The following is a 27203-nucleotide window of genomic DNA, read 5'->3' as shown; positions in this document are numbered from 1 at the left end:
GGATTAGATGAACTAATGGGCCTTTTCCATCCCTGTTTTAGATTATTCTATTATGCTATTTTAGTGCAGCCATAAACCTAAAGGCAGTGTTTTTAAATGGGGAAGTGCATTGTCACAAATAATATACAGTCCAGACATACAACGCTATTAATCTTTTAATACTTATAATTTTTCCATTCTTAAATTGATTTTTAAAAAGGCAATATTGATTAAAGTCCAGCCTGTTAAATATTGTTCTGGAGTAATTAGCTGCACTGGAAACCTATCTGAAAGGACTAGCGTCTTACATAATGAAGAGAGGCCTGTGGGAAACCATAGTTCACATATTTAGAATCCTAGGGATTTCTGCACCAGATCAGACCCACAGTCCATCTAGTCCTGAACCTTGTGCCCAACAAAGGCTGGTACCAGATGTGTCTGCATAAAACCCCCTGTAATGGACAATTATGGAAGTTCCTAGCTAACACAGGGCAGTTAGTGTTTAACAGATGCCTTGAACACCAGGGTTTTCTGTTCCCAAGAATTCTCTGTTCCCTTCTTTTTGAGAAGCCGGGGCACCACACTTCCCTCTGAACATCTATGGCATGTGGGTAAAAAATAGAAGCCCACTTTGAATACAGTGATGGGAGGGAGGGTCTGGGCAGTTCAGTAGCAGGAAGGCAGAAGGAGGAGGAATGGCACAAATCGGGCAAGAGGCTTCTGAATTCTCGTCAATCACTGAGGCTCAGACACTGCATACTTAGCGGGTTTCGGGGGTGAGGGTGGGGGGAAGTTGGGAGCTTGAACTGTCTCTTTCTAAGCTGCCATTGCATTTGAGCTTTCATGGCCTCCAGAAGATGTGCTTACTTTAACTGATCTTATTCTTGCTTAATCTTTTCTTTTTTTCCTGCTCTGCCGCTTGTTTATGTTATCAGAGGAAGAAGGAATGCTCGAACAAGGAACCAGGTATTTACTAGAGGGCCTCCTTTCCGAAACCAAACGAAATCGAGGTGAGGGATGCATTTGTATCCCTACTGTAAAAATGTCCACTTCCAAAGCCCAACCTCTACCTGCAGACCTCCCCCGGTCTATTGGGGGCCCTCTGAGAAGTGGCTTAAATACGAGAACAAAAGCCAAAATGCATTCTAGCACGAGGCCCCCATTTAGGTCCATAGTTCACGCATTTCGCACATTTTTTGTCACTTCTGTGACAATGGCTTTTTTTTTTTTTAAGACTAAAATATTCTTTAAATTCTGTAACCAGAAGCCTGTTTCAGCAGACAGGTATAATGCAAGTCTTGATCTGGCTTATCATTACGTCTTTGAAACGGAGTAGCTGTGATCCAGTTTCGTTTGTCCCTTACGTTTTGTTTTTCAGTCAACCATATAAGGAGAATTAGCTTTTCGCACACATTAATAGAGGCCTTTTCCACGAATAATTGACTTCACACAAGTGTACTCAGCATTGTTTGATGGCTTGATGTTTTTAGCACCTCCTTTTCTTGCTTATTCTCTTACTAAACTCAATGGCGCTGATCTTCAAACCTGAGTTTTTGCAATCTCTGTTTGAATAAGCTTCCAATACGTTGTTGTCAACAAGCTAATAAGCTCTTCATTCTTTATTGAATTTAATTTTTTTTTTTTAGGATTCAGGACAGGCTATCCCACTTGTAGTTGAAAGCTGCATCCGATACATCAATTTATATGGTAAGCTAATTCCTCATTTGCTGATAGCTACAATGGAAGCTGTTGTGTAAAGGAAATAAAGTATTGATGGGTTTCAGAGTAGCAGCCGTGTTAGTCTGTATCCGCAAAAAGAAGAACAGGAGTACTTGTGGCACCTTAGAGACTAACAAATTTATTAGAGCATAAGCTTTCGTGGACTACAGCCCACTTCTTCGGATGCAAGCTTATGCTCTAATAAATTTGTTAGTCTCTAAGGTGCCACAAGTACTCCTGTTCTTCTTTTTTTAAAGTATTGATGATGAAAGATAATAGAGGAGCCAGCTGCTTTGACCAACTGTATGGATGTGAGTTATAAGGATATAAACTGTGATGTAATACTGTATACATGATAAATATATGGGTCCTATATGTGCTTGCTTGGCGTTAAATTGTTCACTTGGACCCTGAGCCAATGGGAGCTGGTTGTGGTATTTGATCTAGGGGGGTTGGAATAGAAAAGGCAAAAGCAGAAATAAAATCTTAATATGGTATCCCCTACCTCTCCCTTTCTTGCACAAAGAGGCAGATGTAGCCCATGCAGAGCTTCTCAATTTCTTTAGCAACAAAAACCAGTGGAGATTCCTCAGGGGACGCTCTGCCTGGCATGTTTCAAGTCCGACACAGTGCAGTCTGTATAAGTCACTGCACGCTGGCTCTGGGCTGCCCTTTACCTGTCAGTTTTGCCTCTCGTCTTTCAGATCGCACCTGCGCCCACTTCAAATTCTTTTTTCATTGCAAGTGTTTGTGTTACTAGGGAAGGCTGCGGTTGAGGGGAGCCCGTGGGGCTGTTTTCTGCTCGAGATTTTGACATGCCAGGGCAGGAAGGTTTAACATCAGCTCTTAATGGCTATGTCTGTATAATGCTGTGTGTTGCTCAGTGTGGAAAATGCAGACTTCTGCTATGTCTCTTTCTACGGGTGAGGTGTAGGTTTTCTGGACATGAGAGTTGGTTCTGACTTTTTTTATGTATTTATTAATTTGGGGGTAATGGGTGGGTGCATTGCTTTTACTTTCCCCAGGATTGTTCTTTACCAGATTCTGTGGAGATTGTCATATTAACCCCCATCAGATTCCAGCAAAACAGCAGAACAAAACAACTGAAATTCCAAATTTTGATGTTGGTTTCAATGCACTGGAACAAATCAATCAATCTCTTTCTCTTTCTCTTCCTCCCTCTCTTCCTTCTTTCCAGGCCTTCAGCAACAGGGTATTTTTAGAGTTCCTGGGTCTCAGGTTGAAGTCAATGACATCAAGAATTCATTTGAAAGAGGTATGTGAGTAGCCTCTGGACCTGCCAAGGAACGTAGATGCAGCTAAGAGTGTGATTTTTGGGACCTCTCCTCCCATCCATCAAGGAGACCGAGATTAAGGGTGGATTTTAAGATATCTAACTCCTCCCTTAAGGGCTTTAGAAAATCACACCCTAATGGCCTTTAGACAGCTGGATAACAGAAAATGGGGATGATGAAGACCTTTTCTTGTCCCTCTGTGCTTGATAGGGCCAATACAAAATTGTTCACGTTAGCTACCCTTTATCACTCTTATACATAGGAAAAAGACTGACAAACTTCACAAAGGCTCATCTTAACTCATAATACAGGGAATAAATGTTAAATTGACCTCCAGATGACATAGTTTATTAAAAATTAATAACAATGAACCTCAGCCTGGCAAAAAGCACCCAGACATATAAGGGTTGCGGGATTGGGCCTTATATTTATATCAAAATTGCTCTGGGTGAAATTGTATGGCCTGTGTTAGACAGAAGGTCAGAATAGATGGTCATAATGGGCCCTTTTGGCCTTAGAATCTGAGACTCCATAAATACTTCAAAATAGCTGTTGGTAGTTGGGAAAGGTTGTGAGCACATGACCACCACTGAAGGTTCCAGCTGCGGTTTTCCAAGCCAACTGGGGGACTTGGATGCCCAATTACCATTTATTTTAATAGGAACTGGGCATCCAAATCCCTTAGGCAGCTTTGAAAATCTCCGCCTCCAGATTTATCACCATATAATGCACTTGTTGAGCTGGCCAATACTATTCCATTGATTTCAATGTAACACAGGTGAGGTGGGACATGATTGCATCACCCAGCAGGTCCCATCTTTTGAGGCTGTCCCGTACCACTGTGTCATCCTTCCTTGAGTTGTCTAACACATTGAATGCAAAAGATGTATTGGACTGAAAACGATGGAAAAAGAACCAAATAATACTGCTAACCTTCAGGAATGTTTTAAAACCCTCACTGTGACCATTACCCACATCCCCTTGATTACTATAGGCTAGGCTATAGCGTGTCTCCGCATGATGCTGCTTAACACAATATCTTATTGAGCCATTAATGTGCTGGGAAACTACATAGTGTTACCATTGCATGTGTTGCTTTTTTATTAATGCAGAGCTTTTGGTTTTCCAATTCTAGTTAGCTGAGTGGTGCTTGGTGCCTAATTCAGCTAGGAAAGAATGCTGAAAATAAATCTTTTGTGTGTTCAGGTGAAGACCCTCTTGCTGACGATCAAAATGAACGTGATATTAATTCGGTTGCTGGGGTCTTAAAGCTGTATTTCCGAGGACTGGAAAACCCACTCTTTCCTAAGGAAAGGTTTCAAGATTTGATATCTACTATAAGTAAGTACCAACAATGAGACACAGGTAGGTTCCTTAGATTTTTGCAGCTACAAGACAGTGTCCTCCCAACAGAGAAGCAGTGGTAGATAAGCCCATCGGTATAGATAAGCATCAAAACCTCATCCGAACCTCTTCTGTCTGCAAAATTGGGCTCAAACGGCGAGAAGAACCTCAAGAGACCCGTCTTTCTCATGGTATTTCGCCATTTCACGTCCCAAACAAATTTGGAAAGTGCTGAGGGATGTGAACGGTCAGGGGTGGGGTTGTTTCAGGTAACTTGAACCTTACAAAGTTTGGGTTTGAATTTCAGGGTGAAGGTTCAGGTTGATTTTTATTCTTTTCTAAACATTCCACACTGCTCTTCTCAAACTAATGGAGCTGGGGAAAAAACCTCAGACTTAATTATATTTCTCTCAATACCTCCGGGTTGAAGTGAATATGTATTGCCAAGTGATGGACACTCTTAGTGCCCTTGAGGGAAAGGGGAACTGGTGGGATGAACCTGCAGTTTTAGAAATAACAGGGGAGCGTGATGTGCATTTTTGCATAAAATGCTTACTCTTTGTTTTATTTTGCAAAAGAAATATCCAGAATGTATAGACTTCAGCCCTAGTCACAAAGCACCTGTCAAAATATGTGAATAATTCTATAGGGCTATTCACTTGCTTAATGATAAGCACACGTTTAAGTGCTTGGCTTAATCAGGGCCTTTACTGCTCATGTCTAACCTCTCCCTTCAATGTTAGTGTTCAAAAATGCTAAGGATTCAGCAGAACCTGAAGAAATGGGTTATATCTAGGGGTGGGTGACATTCAAATTGGCCTATTTCTATTAAGATGTGCCTACGGTATGCACATTTTTCCAGCAACGTAGGTTTGTGTCGATAGGCTTAGGAAATTCATTGTTGTCTCATATTTTTGATGTATAAAATAGCCATTCCTGTCAAAATGTTACATACAGCAAAGTCTGTGAGGCAGAGGGTGTATGTGTGCAAGCATCCCACACGATGGAAGCGATTTCCACTAACAGTTTCACAAAATGAAAGTGCTGAATTTTGCACGGTTCTAGCGTACATGCTGCTGACACAGGCTGCCTCTGACAAAGACAGTTGCAAGCAAGGCTGCAAAAGGCTTGATCCAGCCCTCACTTAAGTCCATAGGCTTGAATGGGCATTGGATCTGGCCCAAGGTCCCAATTCAAAAAGGTAGGTAAGTATATGCTTAATCTTAGACACATAAATATTCCCATAGGAGTCAACGTGACTACTTTATGTTCTTAAAGTTAGGCATGTACTTAAGTACCTTGCTGAATTGGGCCCAGTTAGCACAATTATAAGAGCCTTTGGGAGTGATTCCTAGCATACATCAGTGGTTAATTTTCTGGTTCCTTTTCTTAGTGTTTCCTTTTCTTCTTCCTTATCCCCCTTTTAAAAAAAAATTTCTATGTAGCTTTTCTTCTCCTCTTTTCTAACTTTCTTTTACATCAAGTGCTGCTGATGGTACGTTTTATAATAAATGTCTTCCTTTTTTCTGTCCAATAAATGTGTGCTATATAATATGTCTCTCAACCTAAATGGATTGGGAAAATATCTACATCTGAAAACCACTCAAAAACAAAATGCTGTAAAATGATCAAGCCTTGTACTTTCTGTTCTGGCCCACGAACTTACTAAGGCAGAAAGGTTGACTCAGCTGAAAAGTCTCTCTGGACTCTCTACTGCAGTAAAACAGAAAGCCTGTTTGATTTCCCTTGGCTCACGCTAAAGTATTCTGAGTGACTTTTTGCAGCAGGTGGCATTGCACGTGTCAGAGGGCCTTTGAATGCCCCGGAAGGCTGCAGTGCCATATAACTCACTGTTTATGTGATACGAAAGCATCTTCCTTCCTTAACAAATGAGAGGCTGCCTGTCACTTTTGCTCAGCTGGTAGCTGAGAGTTTACATGGAAACCTTTCTCAAATGCACATGCCAAAGAAATGGACAGAAAAGGAATTCTGATTCTAGAGGTTCACAATTCACTGGCCTGCCCCAGTTATGATTACATCCATTAAAACCTTTCTGTTACAGCTGGTTGAAATATTTTTTTATAAATGGACACTTTGAAATTTGCCGAGAGAGTTTTGTTCCACTGGGTTTCAGTACAGATCATCGTCGTTGTCATCTTGTTTGGATTAAAAAATTATTTTATTTTTAATTTTTTTTAAATTTAATTTAAATCACCCCCATCCTTAATCAAAACAACGAAAACTGACCACCGCAAATGATAACAAATAGAGAATAAAACAATATTTTCTTCAAAGAATGGACAACTTGGAGAAAATCAAAATGTTTCCTGCAGTAATTCCATGTTTGAAATGTGGCCAATAGTCACAGAAAAGTGTTTGAACAAAAAATATTGACCAGCTTTTGTGTTTCAGAGTGATAAGCAAACTTCAGCAAGGTTCACAGTTTGACTGAGCACCCAAACATTAGGCAATTCATTTCGGGTACATCTACAGAGCCAATGGCAATGAGCCTCCCAGCTTGGATCGACAGACTCGAGCTCACGGGGCTTGCACGACTGTGCTAAAATTAGCGGTGTAGATGTTGTGGCTTGGGCCGTTTTTAGAGTGCTAGCGCAAGCCCTGCTGACCTGAGCTGGGAGGCTCACTGCTGGGGCTGTGTAAGAAATACCTCTAGAGTAGAAATCTCTCTTCGATCATCCGGCTGGGACAGGGAATTTCCTAAGAGTGCCTGTTCTCACAACATCTTTGGTCTTTATTGCTTCTGTTTGGATCAGAAATGGCCTGGAGGTCACTTTTCCTGTAACATTTTAGATAGAACCTGGGACAGCAGAGGCACCCAATTTAAAAAAAAAAAGAAAAGAAAAGCGGGGGGGGAAATGGGATAAGCTAATTGAGTCACCTTGAGTAAAGGCTCTGCTCATGTTCAGTCAAGTTCTGTGGTTGGGCCATGGAAAGTGCTTTAGCTGCAGTGAAGGTTCAGGGAATAGTGTGGGTCACATATGAACCAGTGTGCTCATCTGTATTCCCAACACTGTGCCCACACTATGTCCCTGAAGTCACACTTCATAAAGAAATAGGTCAGCTTCTAATACAGTATGTTGGCTTTGATGGTGTGCATAGAGGGAGAAATCCTGTCCTGAGTTAGCGTACTCAGGCAACACTCTCATTTGAGATCAATGGGAGTTTGACGTGAGTAAAAACAGAGCAAGGATTGAGTGAAAGACTAAGGGCTTGTCTACACTTGAAATGCTACTGCAGCATCACCGCAGCTCTTCAGTGTAGACACTACGTACGCTGATGGGAGGAGTTCTCAAGCTGGTGTAGATAATCCACTTCCCCAAGTGGCAATAGCTAGGTCAACAGATCTAATGTTGACCTAGGGCTGTCTACACTGGGCATTAGGTCAGTTTAACTACGGCACTCAGGGATGAGAATTTTTCACACCCCATAGGCGATATAGATAAGACGACCTAATTTTCTAGTATAGACCAAGCTTAAGTAAGGACCTCAGGATTAGGCCCATAAAGCAGTAAAGAAAATTAAAACAGAAGTAGGATAGGAAAGCTGAAAAACTGCTCTGTTTTCAAGTCCCTGTATTGACTAAATCTTTTGGGAAATGCAGTAGCAGTTTAGGGATCAAATGTATAAATACTGGTAATAAAGATGTAGCCATGGAAGTATCTACAGTTTCAATTAGAAACAGAATCTAATGCATGCGTTGAATTTCTCTATGCAAATTCTACATTTACAGGCATAAATGGGCATTTGTACACACAGAGCTGCACAATTTTGGTAGGCATGTTTCTATGTTTGGTTGTTAGTGTCAAATTATAAATCAGATCTGTCTGGAAACATAAAGTTTTTTCCCCCTTACATGTCAGGCTATTAGATCTGGATAAAAGTCCAGGCTTTACTATGTTGTTTAGCCACTAGAACCCTTCAGACAAGTGCCTGACCATAAAACTCTACCATGTATTCTTGTGTTCCAGAAATGGAGAACCCTGCAGAAAGAGTGCACCAGATCCAGCAAATCATCATTACCCTGCCCCGAGCCGTCATTGTTGTCATGAGATACCTCTTTGCTTTCCTCAATCAGTGAGTCTGTTTATCTGGGTCTTATTTAACTCAGTTGCTGGCTCCCGTCCTTTCCAGTGGCCTCCCTTTTTTTGTCAAGTCAAATGCTGACAGGCACTTCGGTTGTTAATATTTTGCTGTCTGCTCTGGCTTAATGTCTTTCCTATGCATGACTGCGTGAACTCTCTGTAGTGCTGGGGTTTGGAGCCAACATTAGACGGCTCAGAACTTTACCTGTGGGTTGCTTGTGTTTGCAGCTTGTCACAGTACAGTGATGAGAACATGATGGATCCCTACAACCTGGCCATCTGCTTTGGACCAACTTTGATGCACATTCCAGACGGGCAGGATCCGGTGTCCTGCCAAGCCCATGTAAATGAGGTCATCAAAACTATCATCATAAATCACGAGGGCATCTTCCCCAACCACAGAGAGCTGGAAGGACCTGTGTATGAGAAATGCATGACTGGAGGGGAAGAGTATTGGTAAGAAGTGGGTGATTGAAATAAGCAACTTTAGTCTTCTAAACAGGGCCAGACCTCTCTCCCTAGCTTTATCTTTTTCCATTGCAAGCCAAGAGTGAGTCTGTGACAATGCAGGGCTACTAGTTGGTGCCTGATGAACAAGGGTTAACTTTGTTCACATGAGTTCAGGGAAATGGCTTATAAAAGCAGCTCTTTAAGAGATTGGGCTGGGCAGAATGCCCTGGGAACGTTTGGGCCAAGCATTCAGGCCTTACAGGTCTGGGGTAAACCCCAAGTGGGAATTCATTCCGTTTTGTCAGTGTTACTTCTTCCTGTTATAAACATCATGGATCTGATTCTCAGCTGGTGTAAATTGGAACAACTGACTGATTTCACTGGAAGGACATTGGTTTACGTGAGCTGAGGATCTGGCCTTATCCCTTGCTACTGCATCCTTATCTTTGTTACAAATGCAGTAGAACCCCTGTTTGAAAACTCACTGGGGACTGAGGAGTTCATAAAATCACAAACTTCATGAAGTAGAACATCTCAAAATTACAGACGGTGCAATCCATAAGTTGCAGAATGGTGCACTGCAGCATTTTCTTCTTGTCCTTCAAACCACTGCAAAGCAATTTCCAGTGCATTGAGGGCTTTGAGATGTGGAGGGATGTCGACTTGTTCTTCATCAACATCACTTCCCACACCCTCGTTGAGAAAATGGTTTGTGGAACTGGTCATTTGTAAGTTTGGGGGTTCTAAAATCAAGGTTCTACTGTCACACTGTAGATTAGTAAAACAAAGAGAATTTTAAAAATCTGCTTTGCTTTTCTGTAGCAGCTTGTTATGTTTTGCATTTCTCTCAGCTTCGCTAGTGACAATGGACTAGTCTGCTTATGGTCAATTTCCCTTTCCAGTCCTCCCGCATTAGTTCAGTGCCGCAAAGCATTACGAAAGCTTCAGGACAATGGTTGGGTTTTTTTCTAAAACTGTATTTGCATTTATGGTAAACAAAAATTCTCTAGGTCTAAGACTCATGGAAGCTTGTTAATACAGAAGCTGAATTTAGGTCAGTTGTTGTGACCAAATTTCTCCTGAATTGGGAATTTTGATCGAAGTTCCATAGTTCTTTACTCAGTTGTTACGCATACAAAGTTCCATTGACTCAAGATTATGAAGCCAGGGTTTGGCTTGGGACCCATCTCTCTATATGTCTTGTTCGGTCCTTCTCTCATGAATGTTAAAAAGAAACACTTGCTTCAATGGGAGTTTTCACTTCAGAGTTCTGCTTATCAGAAATGGGGAATGGGCAAGATTTACTGCACAGCTCGTTTCTGCTGCAGAAATAGCCCCTCTAATAGTCACAATTGAGAGGAAACTATAAAACATAACCCCATGCTCAAACAAGGATCTCAGTAATCAATACCCAGGAATTTCGGGGGTGCTTGAAATCCAAACCTGGATTCAGATCTGAATTTTTACAGTGAGTCAGTGTCTTTATAATGGGCTCAACCAAAATTCCAGCTCAAAATCCCTGAAGTTCAAGGTGTTTAAAGCTTTCATTCATCCCATGATTTGCACCTGCTGTCACCATGAATGCCTGTACAATGAGAGTGTGAAATGATACCACTGATGAGACCGAGTGGGTGAATGGAGAATTTGTTTTGCCCCTGCTTTGCACAGGTGTAAGCGATGACACGAGGTGCAGGACAGTGGAGATTCAGGCCCTGTATATGAATTTCATAGAATGAGAGTCTCGGGTTCTGAGAGAGAGCTCAGAGATGTGCCATGATTTTAAAACAAACAAAGGGTGAAGTCAAAGGCACAACTCACATGGACTTCAGTGGCATCAGGATTTTGCCCCAAGAACTTGTTTTACTGTGTAGTCTGCAAGTAGAATCTAATTCTTCTTTTTTAAACTACATTTGTATCTTTTTTTTTTTTTCCAACTGTTCAATGTTAGCGACAGCCCCCACAGCGAGCCGGGCACCATTGATGAAGTGGACCATGACAACGGCACAGAGCCGCACACCAGCGACGACGGTGAGTGTAGACATAAACGGCGGAAAATTGAGTCTGAGTAGGAAGAGCCAGGGGAACATGCGTGCAGGAAAGCAGTGTGTATTTTGCTCCTAATCAAATTAGCTTGGACTACCATATGGCTGTTTAGGGGGGGAAGATGCTGCAATGTGTCTGACAGTGCATGTGCATATTAATGAACACTTCTTTAGAGGGATCTAATCAACATAGACCACGGGGAGCAGTGCAGGAGGCCACTGGCTACATTTCAGTTTCATTCTGCACTATTGAGAGCTTTAAAACAGTGCATTCAGAACTGCCCCTTATACTCCCGTTAATCCCGACAGTGAGCTCTTCTCTTTTGAATTTGGAATTGAGGTGACCTGGCTGGCTTTTGGCCACTGTTTTTACAATACAATCGCCACCTAATGGGTGTGAGTGGTGGGGAAAAGAGCAAGAGACTTGCTGTGTGAAAGTAACCGACAAGTACAGCGGGGAGGGCCCGTTGTATTTGGGACCCCCTTTCCTTTCACCTCCACGTTATTGCGCATACCAAAGGAAGAGTAATGAATTTCAAGGGACTGATCCAAAGCCTACTGGAATCAATGGGAAGTCACTCACCCGGTGGCCCTACACTGAACAGAAACCTTAGCCAAAATGGTGCCGTTCTTAGGCACCCTCTGTTTATTCACAGTCAGGTCTGCTTTCTTTCATGACACGAATAACCTGAACTTCGTCTGACTCCTTTCAGACCTATGGAGCTGAGGAAGCTATGGCAGGAGGTGCTGGATTCTGTTCTGGCAACAGACTTGTTAACTAAATTCTACATGCGGGGCCTAGTTATGCCCTCAGTAAAATCTCTACAACCAGCGTAGATAACAAGGGCAGAACCTTTCATTTCTAGTTGTGATGCACAAACCAGAAAGAGCCCAGTTTGCTTTCCATATCCAGGTTGCATTTGCAGCTGTGGCTTTTTGGAAAAATAATTGTAAACTGAACAAATTTGTCTTGGGATTATTGAGGGATGATGAAGCCAGAACCCCAGATGCCTTTTTAATTGAGTTACTCTGCAGAGTGAAGGGGCACTTGAAAATCTGCATGATGCACTGCTATGCACACCTGTTGTCTACTTTCTTTATTGCTGTTGTTTCCATTGATTTCTTCTACTGCTGTAAAAAAAACCCCAATGCCTTTCTGACACTTGATGTGGAAATGGCATAAGTGGCCCTAATTGGTGGTCTGTAAAAAGATGGCACAAGGGGTGGGAAGGAGATGATCATTCAGATGATTGAAAATGGGTCTTTAACGAAAAAGACACTCTACGTTTTTCAGTGTAAGCAGCAAGCGGGATCTAACATGACTCAAAGGTGAAGGAGAGCAAGCTGCCATTTAGCCAATTTTATGCTTGGATGGTCACATTAATAGTTCTGATTGGAGTTTCCGGGTGATTAACTGTGATGCAAGTGTGGAGAAGAAGAGCGGCTTTATTTTATGAATTTACATACTCTGTCTCTCTCTTTACCCCCATGCACACTCCCTGCTGAGAAGCTCAATATTTTATCAGGGCTCTGAAAGCTCCTCTGATAGCCTCTCCTATTATGTTTCTCCAGTGAGCTTCCTCCATCGATCTGCCTCCCCTCCCGTAATAGCCCCAAATGTCACATCATTTGTACTGAGTGAAAATATGTATCTTAGGGTGACCGATCTAGCACAAAGGAACATCTCAAACAATGGTGTACTGTGTCACAAGAGAGAGAAGATTGGGGAGTTTGTCAATATCTTGCAGATTCCCCCTCCCTAGCACTGCCCGCCTCATTCATACTTAGTTTCTAAGCGGAAGGGTAGGTCGGATCCTGATTACCAGCAGGTGCTGAGCCTGCAATTCAAAGAGGCAGCAGATGGAATGAAGGAAGTTTCCATAGTCTAATGAGAATGGGGCAGATATGAAAGATCAAGGTTAATTTGCCCTATTTAGCTTTGCTGCTGCCCCTGTCGGTCCCCATTTTTCTGCACTGCAGGTACGGCTTGAAAACAAGAGGCAGGGTCTAAGAAAACCAAGCTACATAAACTGTTTTCACTGGCACCCACGGATGGCCGTGATAGTGGGCAGCGTGGTGCACACTGCTGCCTAAATCCAATAATTTGCATTTAAGTCGTGCACTGTAGCACGCTCACAATCCTGAGGGGATGTCGTCTCTGCCTTGCTATTGCAAAACCAGCTTTTCAGGAGAGTTGCTGGTCTGATTTTTTTCCAAGTGCTCAGCATCCACAATTGGAACCAGATTTTCGAAAGAGCGCTGCTACTTGTCAGGCACCTAAAGAAAAGGCAGCTTTTCAGTGCTCCGCACCCAGCCCCTCCCATTGAGACACTCTGTGGCCAGATTTTCAAAATGGCTCAGTGCCCTGACTGCTGCACGTTTTGGAAACCTGGCCGCTTAATTTTGGTGCTGTGATGGCAGCTGAGCTCTTTTGAAAATCTGGCCTGTAGATGCTGATTCTGAAATATCTGGTGAATGGCGGCGCTCAGATTGGAAGGGGTGGGGTGTGGCAGAGTAGTGGGGGAGTCTAGAGAAATGATTTGATGATGGATGGTGGGTATCAGCATAGCTCAGGTTTTGGATTCACTTTCCCGATGGGAATCCTCTGAGAGTATTTGCTACCCATTAATAATTCAGACCAAACTGCCTCCAGAATAAAGAAGAGGGGGTGAAATCTAATCTGAAGCAGTAGCCAAGTGGTGATTTGATCCCAGGATGTGAGTGTAATTTACATTGTCCCCCACCTAGGAAGAACCGGAATCCATAACCAAAAGAAATGACTTTATAAATATGGGTGGCCATGAATAAATATGGTGGCACAGCTGGGAACATCACTTACATGCAATGAAATTTTCATTCATTCCCATTTGCTTTGTAGCTTTTCTTGCTCTCCTCTTGCGTGGTAGTCTGGGAAACCAATGAGAATTTAGCAATCCTAGAAGGATGGACAGTACTTAGTAGAAAGTGTTGCATGGAGCATGGAGAGTAGTATCAATGTCTTGTGGGTGAGAGGCATCTAATGGGGCTCAGGTGATTTCTGAGGACAACATGCCTATATTTGCTTTGTTTTCTCTTTCTCTTCCAGAAGTGGAACAGATTGAAGCAATAGCGAAGTTTGACTACATTGGCCGGTCCCTGCGAGAGCTCTCCTTTAAGAAAGGAGCTTCACTCCTCTTGTACCATCGTGCATCGGAGGACTGGTGGGAAGGGCGCCATAACGGTGTGGATGGTCTCATACCACATCAGTACATAGTTGTACAAGACATGTGAGTGGGCAGTTCAAGTGGGGCAAGAATGTCAAAATTGTGTTTACACGTAGGCTTCTTCAGCCTTATTTAGCCACCTATATGAGTGGCCTGGTTTTTCAAAAGTGCTGTGCACTTCACTGAGCGCTTGTGGGGTGCCTGCACATCCCTGATTTCCAAAAGCCGGGATTTAAGCTGTTTGTGAAAGAAACAAAGTCCTGTTGACTTCAGTGTGAGCCATTGGATCTGCACTCTCTTGAAAATCTGCCCATTTATTTAAGTGCCCAAAATACGGGCATAGATGATGCAGGTGAGTGGGTGTCAAGCTTATACAGACGGTGAAACTGAGGCAGAGGGGTCTAGTGTTGGAGCCAGAATTAGATCTCAGGAATTCCTGGCTCCTGGTCCTGTGTTCTAACCATTAATCCAGGCCTCTTAAGCAAGAAATTTGTAATCTTCACTCACTGGATGAACTGTAGTGGGGTTTTTTCTCCCCTTAATTTGCTTTGGGAGTTTACTGCAAAATTTTCAGAAACATCTCATTCCCATTTTTAAAAGTAACTCTGGCATTTAGGAGCCCAAGTCGCATTGAAAGTCAATGCACCGCTCCTAAGTGCCCAAGTCACTTTTGAAAATGGGACTTGGGAGGCTCGTAAGTCACTTGGCAACTTTTGAAAATGTCCTTTTATTTGTTTTAAGAATTCTTCCCATCTTTGACTGCAAATAAATTTTCTCTTCTTACCTTTGTTCTTTGCTTGAGTGGCAATTATTAATCCACTGTGTGTCTCTTTCAGCACTGTATTATTGAATACATGCGTGAAAGAGCTGAGCCAGCAATATCGACGGACAATTTCTGACATACACTGTTGCATTATTTTCCATCCAATAATTCTTTGAATAATAAATTAGAGCACTTTTTTTTCATTAGGTGAACGATTAACCAGACAGTATTGGGGGCTAATTCATCTGCACAGCATAATAAATACAAATCAGGATATGTAACCATGTACATGATGGAGCTGATTTTTACAATTAAATCTGCTCCCAGCATAGATACGCTCTGTGGGGTCTGAAATGGGATGAAGCCTGAAAAAAAATCCTAGTAAATATCTACAGCATTTTTGTCCATCGACTGACATTTATTTTTTGCTGTAAAAACTGAAACAAATCTGAATGTGGACAACCCTTGCAGGCCATTTCCTCTCCAAGAAATAAGATGGGCAGGATTTGCAAGGATGGGCTCCTTGGGGCCTTTATCAGAAACTTGGGGCACAGTCCTGGCCGGTGCTGGGTTCCTTTTGCAATGTGACTGCAGTGGGAGTTGAAGATTCTCAGCACTTCACAGCATCGGACCATAGAGGATAGCCAGGGTGCTTATTTCTCCCAGGAGGGATTGGCAGTCCCTCAGGTGCACAGGCCTTTCTGCAACTTGCACAGCCTTCATCACGCTCTTTTGTTTTAATCTGACGCCCTCCCACTCCCCCGCTTTCAAGTGATGATTAAACGTTAAGCTAAAACCAGTCCAATTCTCGACCTTGTTCCAGCCCCTTTGCACCACTCCTGTCAGATTCTCTGAGCTGGGAATTCCCCTGGTGCACAGGTGTTACCTGCGCAGCATAGAGCAGGTGCAGGCAGTTTTTTGCCAGCCCCTCCTTGGATACCCTGGCACAGGGGTATGTCAGAGGCAAGAGGGTGCGTGCATGCTCCAGTTATTGAGACCACAGAGTGGCGATAGGCATCTGAGAAAAAGCCACAATGACTGCTCTAACTTACATGGGGACTGGGCTCTGGATACAGGAGGTGTTTAGATCAGTGATTCTCAAAGCTGGTCCACCGCTTGTTCAGGGAAATCCTCTGGTGGGCCAGGATGGTTTGTTTACCTGCTGCGTCCGCAGGTTCGGCCGATCGCGGCTCCCACTGGCCGCGGTTCGCCGCTCCAGGCTAATGGGGGTGGTGGGAAGCGGTGGTGAGCACATCCCTCGGCCCACGCCACTTCCTGCAGCCCCCATTGTCCTGGAGCGGCGAACCACAGCCAATGGGAGCCGCGATCGGCCGAACCTGCAGACGCGGCAGGTAAACAAACCGGCCCGGACCGCCAGGGGCTTTCCCTGAACAAGCGGCGGACCGGCTTTGAGAACCACTGGTTTAGATGACACCGTAGTTAAAGTGCTAGCAGCCATTGTACAGTAGAACAATGGAGCTGGGTGGGAAATTTTAGGGAAGAAGCTAATCCAGACACCAAAGGCATGTTACATACAGAGCTCCCCTGGTGGCAGAGGAAACAAAAGAGCATTTGCTGTTAGCCTGTCCCCAAGCCTGTTGAAGTCTTTCCACCAGCTTAATTGACTTTGGATCAGGCCATAAATGGTCAGAAATTTCAGAGGGACGCAGAACATCCAGGGACCTTGTCCCAAGCTCCAAGTTTCAGCCTTCCACTGTACCCTCAGCTCCTGATGGCCAAAGATGTGAAAGACATGGGGCCTCTGCTCATGTCCTGTTACCAGCTGAGCCTTTCAGGAAAGCACACATCTGAGGGTTTGCGTTTCTTACCATGAAACGCTCTTCTGCCTACCAGAGCAATTAGGCTGCCTGTCCGCTCCCCAACACTGCTTCAAAGGGCTGGTCCACACTAACCCCCCAGTTCGAACTAAGATACGCAACTTCAGCTACGTGAATAACGTAGCTGAAGTCGAAGTACCTTAGTTCGAACTACAAGGTACTTACCGCGGGTCCACACGCGGCAGGCAGGCTCCCCCGTCGACTCCACTTACTCCTCTCGCAGAGCAGGAGTACCGGCGATAAATCGATCCCAGAAGATCGATTGCTTACCGCCGAACCCGGAGGTAAGTATAGATGTACCCCTAGTTTCATAAGTAACTAGTGTGAAGATATTTGTACCTTCCATGGGGTGGCCGATAACTGAACCGAGCCACGTGCTGCATTTATTTTTTGTCTCCTTGCCAAGATTCTAGCTGGTCACGTGTACCTTTCTCCTGTTACTGGCTCGGATGCTGCTTCTTGTTCAAGAATACAACAGCACCTAAATAATTAGTAAAGCTCCAAGAGGGTTGAAACACATCAGTCATTGGCTTCATAAAAGAACAGAGTTGAGCAGTCCAAACTCGCTGTTAGGTCCTCGGCAGGGGTCAGTTGGCACTGCACCATTGACTTGTATCTTTGAGGCTTACACTGCATCGAGTTGGCCATTAATCCAAGGATCCAAGCGCCCCTGACAAACATTCACTCATTATGTCTCACTATTACCCTGTGGAATAGGTACTGTACCTAGGATTGCATTATAAATGGGTAAACTGAAGCACAGGGAGGTTTGCAGAGATAGACCTGAGCCATGAAGCTTAGTGTCAAACTTTCCCTAATTTCAGGGGAGTTTGGATCTGGGGCTCGGGTATAGTTAATTTTGGATCTGGTTTGAGGGTGTTCAGGCCAAGATTTCGGCTGGGGCCACTTCTAGTTTAGGGACTTGCCCCAGGTGACACAATGAATCAGTGGCAGAACCAACATTAGGACTCATGAGTTGTGATTCCCGGCCTCCTTTTCTTCCACTAGACCCCACTCTCTCCTTGTTGGGTGCTAATGAATGTTATTTTCCTCCCTGGTTGGAGTGGATGCATTAGGATTCCAAAGGCATGAAAATGCTAAGAGGCCACACTCTTCTTTCATGTGTGAGGCACTCAGTTATCTGCCTGCCTGATACAGAGTTTCATTTTTTTCATAGGGATGATGCATTCTCTGACAGTTTGAGTCAGAAGGCAGACAGCGAGGCAAGCAGTGGACCCTTGTTGGATGATAAAGCCTCATCAAAGAATGACATCCAGTCTCCGACTGATCATATTCCAGACTATGGATTTGGGGGAGTAATGGGCCGGTAGGGCAATTGATCCACTTTGGTATGAAAGTACGGGTGGCCTTGAACTGTGAAAGACAAATCGATTGTGGCACACCATTTAGGGTAGGATAATTAGAATGTCACGATTCAGTAAGAACCAGAGAACAACTTGTACCATTTATGCCATATTTAAACTAGAAGGGAGCCAAATAGATCCATCAATCCAAACAGCCTCCAAAATATTATGGTTGCCACTTCTTGGCACTCTCCAAAATTTGTAGCACCCCTGTTGGCTGGGTTTTCTCATGGTGAAAGATCTGTGTTTTGACTTGATATGGGCTTTTAGAGCTGATCCACTGGGGATTTTGCAGCATGCAATCAAATCTGAAATGCCAGATAATGATCCAATTTAATTTCCTTTCAATGAATTCTTTGCAGAGTAAGGTTGAGATCTGATGGCGCAGCCATCCCTCGTCGTCGGAGTGGAGGGGACACTCATAGCCCTCCAAGGGGGATGGGTCCTGGTATAGACACCCCTCCTCGAGCAGCAGCATGTCCTAGCAGCCCCCACAAAATACCACTCAACAGAGGCAGGATTGAGAGCCCTGAGAAGCGCAGAATGGCCACGTTTGGCAGCGCTGGCAGCATCAATTATCCAGACAGGAAGGCCTTGTCTGATGGCCACCCACTGAGATCGACCTGTGGGTCTACTCGGCACAGCAGTCTTGGAGATCAGAAATCCCTGGAAGCGGAAGCACTTGCGGAGGTAAGAGGGCTGCGAGATGGCTCTGTGTGCTGCGGAGACTGGAGATACAGTACAAAGAGCCTTTCACCTCAAAGCCCTTTACAATTATCTAGAGGAATCTCTTCACCAACCACTGAATTGCAGCCACCTGTGGGAAGAAATATGGTGGTTGTTCATGGACAGGAAGTAAAGAGGAATACTATCTCTATTTAGAACTTCAGGGGGGATTTAAAGAGACAGAACTTAATTACCCCATTAAGAATTTGGTCGAGTTACCAGGGCTAACATCCCTGCTTTTGGAAAACACACCTTAGGTTTGTTAGTAACCATATGTGGCCAGGACCTCCCATTTTATGTCTAATCCAAAAAATGGTCTCTCCAGCGACACAGTGCCCCCTAGCAGTATGTTGCACAGTGGGTTCACTATTGATTCATTACTGCTTCCTAATTTACCAGCAACGCATCCTGAAGTACTCTTAATTTTTAACGGATGCCTCTCATCCAAGAACCAACCAGGCTACACGTAGCCCGTGAGACCTGTTGAAATCAGAAGCTAAGGTCCTTCAGCTGCAGACCCAACTCACAACAGTGGCAACTCTACCTCACAGAATTCATACCAGAGTCAGGGCACAAAATTGCAAGGTGCTTTGGGGTCTATCGTGGGTCACTGATACACAGATACATACAAGATCAGAGAGTGTTATTTGTGATCCAAACATGACCACAGAGGTCCTGATGCCGCCTTGCACCTTGTGTAGCTATTGACTCCTGTGAAAGTAGGTGTAAAACTGTGCCATTCTCCACTGAGAGTAGAGAATCCGGAGTTTACCTCTGCTTTACACAGGTGTCAGTGATGGCACACACTGCAAGGCGGTGGAACGCCAAGCACATTGTGCCTTTGGATTCAAGGAAGTTGGCATGCTGGGCAGTCTTTCAGAAGAATTGGCCGGACGGTGTGAGTGGGGGAGCATTTTCTTTCTCTGGACTCTGCCTCCTCCCTCGGTGCAGGTTGGTGGTTGGGCTGCCCAGAGATTTTGTGTAGCTGTTTGGTTTTGATGTAGCGCTGCTTGAGCTTTTCACACCTCAGTCTCTTCTGTGGGGGCTGTTGCCTGATGCGGGCGTGTTGTTCCTTTATTGCTCATTGTTACTATGACACTTTTGCTACACCAAGCCTAAGTCATGTGTCTGCTTTATTTTTAAAGGTATATGCCATATTTTTGTTCTCAATAATGGATTTGTTGTAAATACCATTATTCCAGACCTGCTTTTTCTCAGGAAAATAGGGACTCTTTTTGTATTCCAGGCAGCTGGTCCAGTTCACCATTCAAAGCAGTGAACCATGTAAAACGTTATTATCCCGCGTATGCCAGGGAGAGCTCTTTGTTCGATGCTTCACAAATCACTACCATGAGAACTGGCCCTTTCCTACTTGAGCCTATTATTCCCAATGTAGGAAGAAATGCCAGCGGCGAGAACATTGGTGAGAAAGAAATAACTTCTATAGCCTGCGGTAGCTTAAGTGAAAAGCAGAGCCTTCCACGTACATGCTCTGGGGTCTGACTCAGCTGTGCCTCGTGCCACCTTTGCACTCCCCAGAGCCCAGTTCAGCCTCTGGAGTAAGTTAGAACAGTTCAGGGCTGCTCTCTCCTACCAGCATTTTCCCACTGAGGTCACATGGGCGTGTGCTGGTGTATTTTCAGCCTGGGAATATTTCTAGTTGTTTGTTTGCTGGTCCTGGCAAGCTAAAAAGTCCAGCTAAAAAAGACCAGTATATTTAAAGAATTATTACAGTCTCATTTCCTCTTCCACCACTGGATTTTCTTTGTTTACTTCCTGCATTGCTGTTTGTTTGCACTGGGCAACCAATCTGCCTCTGTCAGTTTCACACTCTGCTTTTCATGCACCAGCTCATGGTAGTGGCACCTGAGTTGCAAACACTGCTGGGGGGCTGGATAGATCACAACTAAGAACAGACCAAAATATAAAATGGTTTTCTTAGTCTTTTTTTAAAATCACGGGCCAGATCCTCAACTGGTATAAATCAGTAATTCCAACAAAATCAATGGAGCAATATCAGTTTACACCAGCTGAGGATCTGGCCCTGTGAAAATATTGCTAATTTTGTAAATCTTTTATATTTAACAAAACCTAGCTGGGTCCTAACCTGGCTGATAGTGACCTTTTGACTCCCTCTTTTCGATGATAATACTTGAACACTATCCAAAGATCACAAAACACTTTACAAACATTAGATAATTAAGACTTACCACACATCTGTAAAAGTAGAGACAGCAAGGGATATGTCTTCCATCAGTGAAATGCAGCCATCTCTAGAGTAGAGCGTGGTAGCTGCTGAGAGACACAACAACACTGCAAGATAACTTAGGTCAGAGAGTGGAGAAAAATGTTGTATCAAACAAACTGCATAGGGGAGGTAGGCAAAAATTAATTCCCCCCACCTGGAATTTCACTAGATTCTGAGGGCTAACTGCACATGGTATTATGGGGCATTTAGGACTTTCTGCCTTTGAAATCATTGCCAGAACTCCCATTGATGTCAAAGGTGCAGGATTTCAAAGATGCATGGTGCCTACCAGTGGTCGGGACCTGGGTTTTACATCTCCTCTCAGAGCCAGCTCCTCCTTTAGAGGCCAGCTCATGAGAGGTGGTGAGCACCAGCAACTCATGTCAGTGCAGTTGCAGAAGCTCGGCAGTTCTCAGGATTTAAGGGCATATGGCCATCGGGAGGCAGAAAACAACTGCACTGATGCTGAGCCAGGGTTAAAGCTCCACCGGACGGCAGAGTGATGTGCAGGAAAGCCCAAGTAATGCTAAAATGCAGGGATGCTGATGACACTTTTGCTTATCGCATTGACAGGACATCGAGAAGACCATGAGCACCGCTCTGAATGAGCTGCGTGAGCTCGAGAGACAGAACACTGTGAAGCAGGCCCCTGATGTCGTCCTTGACACCCTGGAGCCAATGAAAACTCCTCAGGGGGGCTCTGTCAACTCAGAACCTGCCAGCCCACTTCACACCATCATGATCCGAGACCCTGATGCCGCCATGAGACGCAGCAGTAGCTCCACCACTGAAATGATGACTACTTTTAAACCAGCTCTCTCAGCCCGGCTTGCTGGGGCTCAACTTAGGCCTCCACCCATGAGACCCGTCAGACCAGTGGTTCAACACCGATCAAGCAGTAGTAGCAGTTCAGGAATGGGCAGTCCTGCAGTGACGCCTACAGAGAAGATTTACCCCAATAGCTCCTCGGATAAATCAGGCACCATGTAGCTCTGCAGAAAGGGATTCTTAGTTGAGGGGTGGAAAAAAGTCAATATCTGGATATTTTTTGGATGGAAATCGCAACTCTGCAGTCTCGTTCTTTAAAAGGAAAAGACAGAAAAATTACGCTCTGAAGAAAACTTCAGTAGGGAAACCAGTGCGTAGGCCTGAGGCCTAACGATTCCATTATAGATACACACATCCATGCAGAAGTATTTTACCAAGATTTCAGTAAAACTGTATGGCAGAATAAGATGGCTGTCCTGCGTATTGTCACTGGAGAATATACAATCTGTGTAGAAGTATATATAAAGTGTACAAAGTTCAATACTTTTTTTTTTTTTTAGATTTACCTCAGAAACTTGCCCTGAAATTTCCTCTCTAGAGTTTTGGTTGATTTTAATTTTTTTGAGAATACTTGTGTGTGCGCGTGCGTGTGTGGAGCAACTGAGCATCAAGCAATACAAGATCAATCCTGGAATTTCTATTCTGCAGTAGTTGGCATTTAAAAAGAAGAGAAGACACGCTGTTTTTTGCTCAACTATTGGCCTACAGAGAAGAAACTGAAATGCATCTAGTGACCGTTCTCAGCAAGCTGGGTGGATTTCTTTTTCTTTGCATTCAGTCCTAAGATTTCTTCGTTTCACCTCTGAATCTTGCGGCTGTTACCCAGCCAGTAGGTTGTACAGAATATGATATGGCCAAATGAAACATTTTATTCCTTTAGTTCATATATAGGGATAAAGTGTATAAATATCTACTCCACGACATAGCACAGTGTTAGGTGTGTACAAAAAGAAACCACAAAACTTGGGTTGTCTTGAAGATTTCCAAACCAACAAGGACTAGTAAGAGACCTGTGGTAAAAAATAAATAGGCTAACTTATAAAGTATTGAAATGTTTCATTTCCCCTTCTCCCCTGGCCTTTTATTAACTAATGACATCTTAACAAATTGGGACTAAACAGGCAAGGAGGCTTTGAAAAGATAACATTCCTTTATTTAAAGTTGCACAGCAGTACACAAGGGTTTTGATTCAGATTGTCTTCTTGCATGAAAAGCATGAGCCATATTTGACCATATCAGACGCATAACTGATCTGATGGGGTGATATTTTGCACTTTCTGTACTGTACTATATAATACAGAAGTTTGAGTTTATGCAAAAGAAGTTGTATTTTATTTTTCCTCTGAACATTTAACCTAGAGAAAAAATATGCAGAAAGAAATAGGGGTTGCATGATACTTTTTGTCTGATAACTAAGTCTCTTCTCTAATTGCTGAATACAAGACACTCCATGTTTCTTTTTTCTTTTTTGTTTTATTTCTTGACCAGCTTTTCATAGAATTGACCTGCGGTTTAATTTTGTTTTTTTTCCATACAATCATATGTCATCCGAACGTGAAACAGGTCTTGATGAGTCTCACTCAAACTCCGCACAGATGCTGTACTAGCGTTTTTCACACCTTAATTCCTTTCCCTTAATCTGATTTCTGCTGTAGTAGCTCTCATTGAGCAAAATAAGTGAACAAACCTTGCTGCCTTGTTGGGAGTTAAGATTAACATTCAGCTTCTTTCAGCATCCCATCGCATGTTTTTTAAGTTCTTTTGCTTTTCTATCCGACACCTCAGAGCCACCACCGAATGCAGAATCCTTCACGTCTCCAGGTGAACAATCCAATATTTCTGTCAGAGAATGTACATATGGAAAAGACCAATGGGGTGATCTAGCCCTTTGAATCTTATCATGTTAGCACCTCTCATTTGGGAGTCCAATCCATAACTTATCCATGTGCATAAAACAATGGAAAGCCCTATGGTTTGTGCAAGGTAACATTTACTTGACTGGATATAGAGGAATCTTAACACAAATCCAATGGAACTGATTAGGTGTTCGTTCTTATTCTGTGTCCAGTGCACAAGCATGTTTCACTTCCACATATCCTCTTCTCTTAACTGTCTCTTGCCTGTTCTAGTCTGTTATATATTGCTGTACTTGCTTAAATGCTGGAAAGTAACTGTTAAAATGTAAACTGTAAAAAGAAAATAGGTTAAAATTAGATGAAAGCCAATGCCACTCACCAAATCTTTGCACTTAGTAGATAGCTCAATGTAAAAAATAATAAAATAAAAACAAAAACACAAACCTAACCTTCAGTGTACAGTGTGTGTGTGGGGGAAAGTACTGTATGTAGTGATTCTATTGTTCCTCAATATAGTATTACAAGAGGAAATGGTGTTTACGTACGTGTCTATTAACATTGTTGACATTTGTAATTACCACAATTACTTCATATTGATGATTATTTTTCATCATGATTTCCCCTCCCCCTTTCCTAACCCTGAGGTCATTGCCTTTGTCATTATGGGCAGCAGATGTTCAAACGGTCTGTCAGTCTGTTCTAGTAATGAACCAGCAAATGTGCTTTTAGGGAGAGTGAAAAAGCCCCCATTTGGCACAATTGTTGTATAATCATTGCCAGTAATTTTTTCCACTTAGTTCCTGGAGAACATTCATTTTGGTAGTCTGACTTTTTTTATATATATATTTTTAACAATGACTTAATAGCAAAACTATCTTTATTTTCCTCCCCCCTCTTTAAAAGATATGGTACAAATTCCAGTGTCTTTTGCATTAAATTATTGCCTTTTATTTTTGCTTTTTTAAATGCTTGTTTTCTTATCTTTAAGTGCCTTTTGAGCACCGGAACAAATGCTTGGAATTAATGTACTTGGAGCTGTATACAGATCATGATTTCTTATGTACCATTATATTGTGCTGTGGGTGTATTGCTTTTCAAGTCCTTTAAAAAAGACATTTTATTAAATTTAAAGAAAAAATGATGCCTTTTTAATATTGCAGTCAAAATGCAGTTTGGGGCAACTACTGTAAATTAAAAAATATGTATTTTTCTGTAGTTCAGCTCAGCACAAAATTAAACCACCTGCATTGTGCTGTACAAGCATCATAACTGGAATCTACTCATAGGTTTTGAGTAACTTAATCTTGATCATTTGTACTTCTATAGACTGTAGCCTTCAATATGATCTCAGTTCTGTTCACTTAAGGGTACTGTGAAATTTACAGTTTACAAATTGGTCAGAGCAGCTGCTGGACATGCTCACCTGAATCATTTTCTCTTGTTTCAAATGAAAACCGTTCCACCCATTTGATTATAATATGGAGACATCATCAGAGCCCAAGTCTCTAGGATGGGCCAGGAAAGGGCGCTCTTTAAGGAGAAGATGATTCTCTGCTGTGCAGAACAAATTCAAAAGTCTCGAATCAGCTCTCAGTTGCTCTGAGTCTTTGCCTCCTCCACGAAATAACCTGCTTTTGCTCTATCAAAACTACTTCTGTTAACTCCCAGGAGTAGGTAGTCACCAGTGTAGCCATTCCTTTGGCCTGTCTCCCCAGTGGCTCAGTGAAGCGGTCTTTCTGTTGACCCATTGATGCATTTAACGGTGGCGACTTTAAAGCAATTGCACCCACGCTGATATTAGTTCTGTATAGATGCTCCTAAGCGACCATTGTAATTGTGCCAGTCCCTTTAATGATAATGACAGTGCACTTTTCTTCCTTAGACTGAAGTATACCTGATAGATTCTTTTTGTAAATCCTGGACTGTATTATTTACTAGCAGTGTTGCAGTTTTCACAATATGTCAGTAGACCTCCTGATTCTGATCTGCTTTGGAGTGGCTGTTTTTTGTTCATGCCAGAAAACCTTAGAAACTGCCTTGTATAATGATTGTTGTCCCTCCTATGGATATTGTCTCTGTAATGTATGATAAAATGCCATTTGGTTAGAATGTCTGATTGGATCCTCTGTCATGTATGCTGATGATGCCATGTAGATCAAGCCACTGGTTGGATGTGGACTCATCCTGTTGAATAAAACTGCTTAACTTTTCTCAAATATTAGTCATGATTTCAAAACACCTGGAATATAAACATTGTGCTGGGGGAAATGACTATCCTCTGGGCATATATGCCTTACTAGGCATTTATTTGATACATTAGTAACAAACAACAAGGATGTTACGGTAGTGTCCAAAGACCTCAGTGAGGACTGGGCCCGTGTGCTGAGCACTGCACAAAACCCAAGATGGGCAATGAGTTTGAAATCTTTGAAGACAACCGACTTATAAAGCTGGGAGGGAAAACACAAAAATAAATATAACTTATGTACAAATATACTTTTTGTTTTTCATTTTCACCCTTCCCCTTCCGACCTGATGACAGGTTTCTTCGTAGCAGAAGTAAGCCTTGAGAAGGGATTTAAAGGAGCAGAGAAGATGGTCTTGCCATGAATGATTGTGTGTTCATGGTGTATATTAATTTACAGTGTATTCATTATTGTATTAAAGAGGCTTTCTCTTTAGGGGTATTGCTCTTGAGTTAGCCATTTGGTTCCGAAAAATTGATAGCCCACTACCATGTCTTCAGGACTGAACCCGAACACCATTTGGGGTGAGTTGAGCTCATGGACTAAGAATACAGAAGAGGGGTTGCTATCTTATGGTTGGAAAATAAATGAGAGGCTGGGTGCGTGAATTGTTTGTGTTGCGAGGAGAAGGAAAGACTAGAACTGAAAACTGCTGCCACTTTACTGTGTTTGGCAGCAAAGATGAGCCCAGCTGGCTAAATTAACTCAGAGTCCTACTGAGCAGACAGATAGCGGCCAGTGTGCAAGCCAGGCGCTTGCACTGACGGAATGCCATCGCTGCAGTAGCATGGAACGTTGGCCAGGAATATTGTCTCAAACAGCACTGTTATGAATACCATTGAACAGGGCTGTTTGGGGCTAGACCTAAGTAATGGCTAATTAGCAATGAGCCACTGGTGACTAGCCAGTCATCAGTACAAGAACAGACTGTGGGACTGTCCCAGTCAGCACATGGGGTAACAATTAATTTTCTGCTTGTATTTAAAATTAAAGGTCTATCCCTCCCAGATAGAATTCGACTGATGTCAGTGATTGAGGCCTAAAATGTTTAAAGTGGCATTTTTCTCTGGCAAGACTAGCTGTTGAAAGAGGAGATGAAACAGCCTCCTTTAGTCCGTGGCACGTGGGTAAAATGCAAAGAGAAGAAACATTTGTGCCAGAATCTCAGCTGGTGTAAACTGGCATATCTCCACTGATGT

The 27203-nt window shown here is 43.1% G+C and overlaps 1 protein-coding gene across 5 annotated transcripts in view; it reads left to right on the top strand.

Moving 5' to 3' along the window:
- The window catches only part of SRGAP3 (SLIT-ROBO Rho GTPase activating protein 3), a 220478-nt gene extending 194504 nt beyond the window's left edge, over positions 1 to 25974 (top strand). For 2 of the 5 annotated variants that reach the window (XM_005288493.5, XM_065550842.1), the window contains 11 exons: positions 915 to 945; positions 1626 to 1686; positions 2897 to 2974; positions 4200 to 4334; positions 8327 to 8432; positions 8669 to 8896; positions 10839 to 10918; positions 14018 to 14198; positions 17914 to 18063; positions 18463 to 18790; positions 21648 to 25974. In XM_005288493.5, coding sequence (XP_005288550.1) covers positions 915 to 945; positions 1626 to 1686; positions 2897 to 2974; positions 4200 to 4334; positions 8327 to 8432; positions 8669 to 8896; positions 10839 to 10918; positions 14018 to 14198; positions 17914 to 18063; positions 18463 to 18790; positions 21648 to 22064 — 1795 coding nt within the window. In that variant the 3' untranslated portion in view covers positions 22065 to 25974. Of the gene's footprint in view, positions 1 to 914; positions 946 to 1625; positions 1687 to 2896; positions 2975 to 4199; positions 4335 to 8326; positions 8433 to 8668; positions 8897 to 10838; positions 10919 to 14017; positions 14199 to 17913; positions 18064 to 18462; positions 18791 to 21647 lie in introns of those variants that run through there. The other 3 variants (XM_005288492.5, XM_065550841.1, XM_065550843.1) reach the window with 2 other exon arrangements.
- The last annotated feature ends 1229 nt before the right edge of the window (positions 25975 to 27203 follow it).

Source organism: Chrysemys picta, chromosome 7, assembly GCF_011386835.1.
Source record: "Chrysemys picta bellii isolate R12L10 chromosome 7, ASM1138683v2, whole genome shotgun sequence".
Lineage (NCBI taxonomy): Eukaryota > Metazoa > Chordata > Testudines > Emydidae > Chrysemys > Chrysemys picta.
The sequence above is the reverse complement of the archived record's forward strand: the minus strand, read 5'-3'. Positions and strand labels throughout refer to the sequence as shown.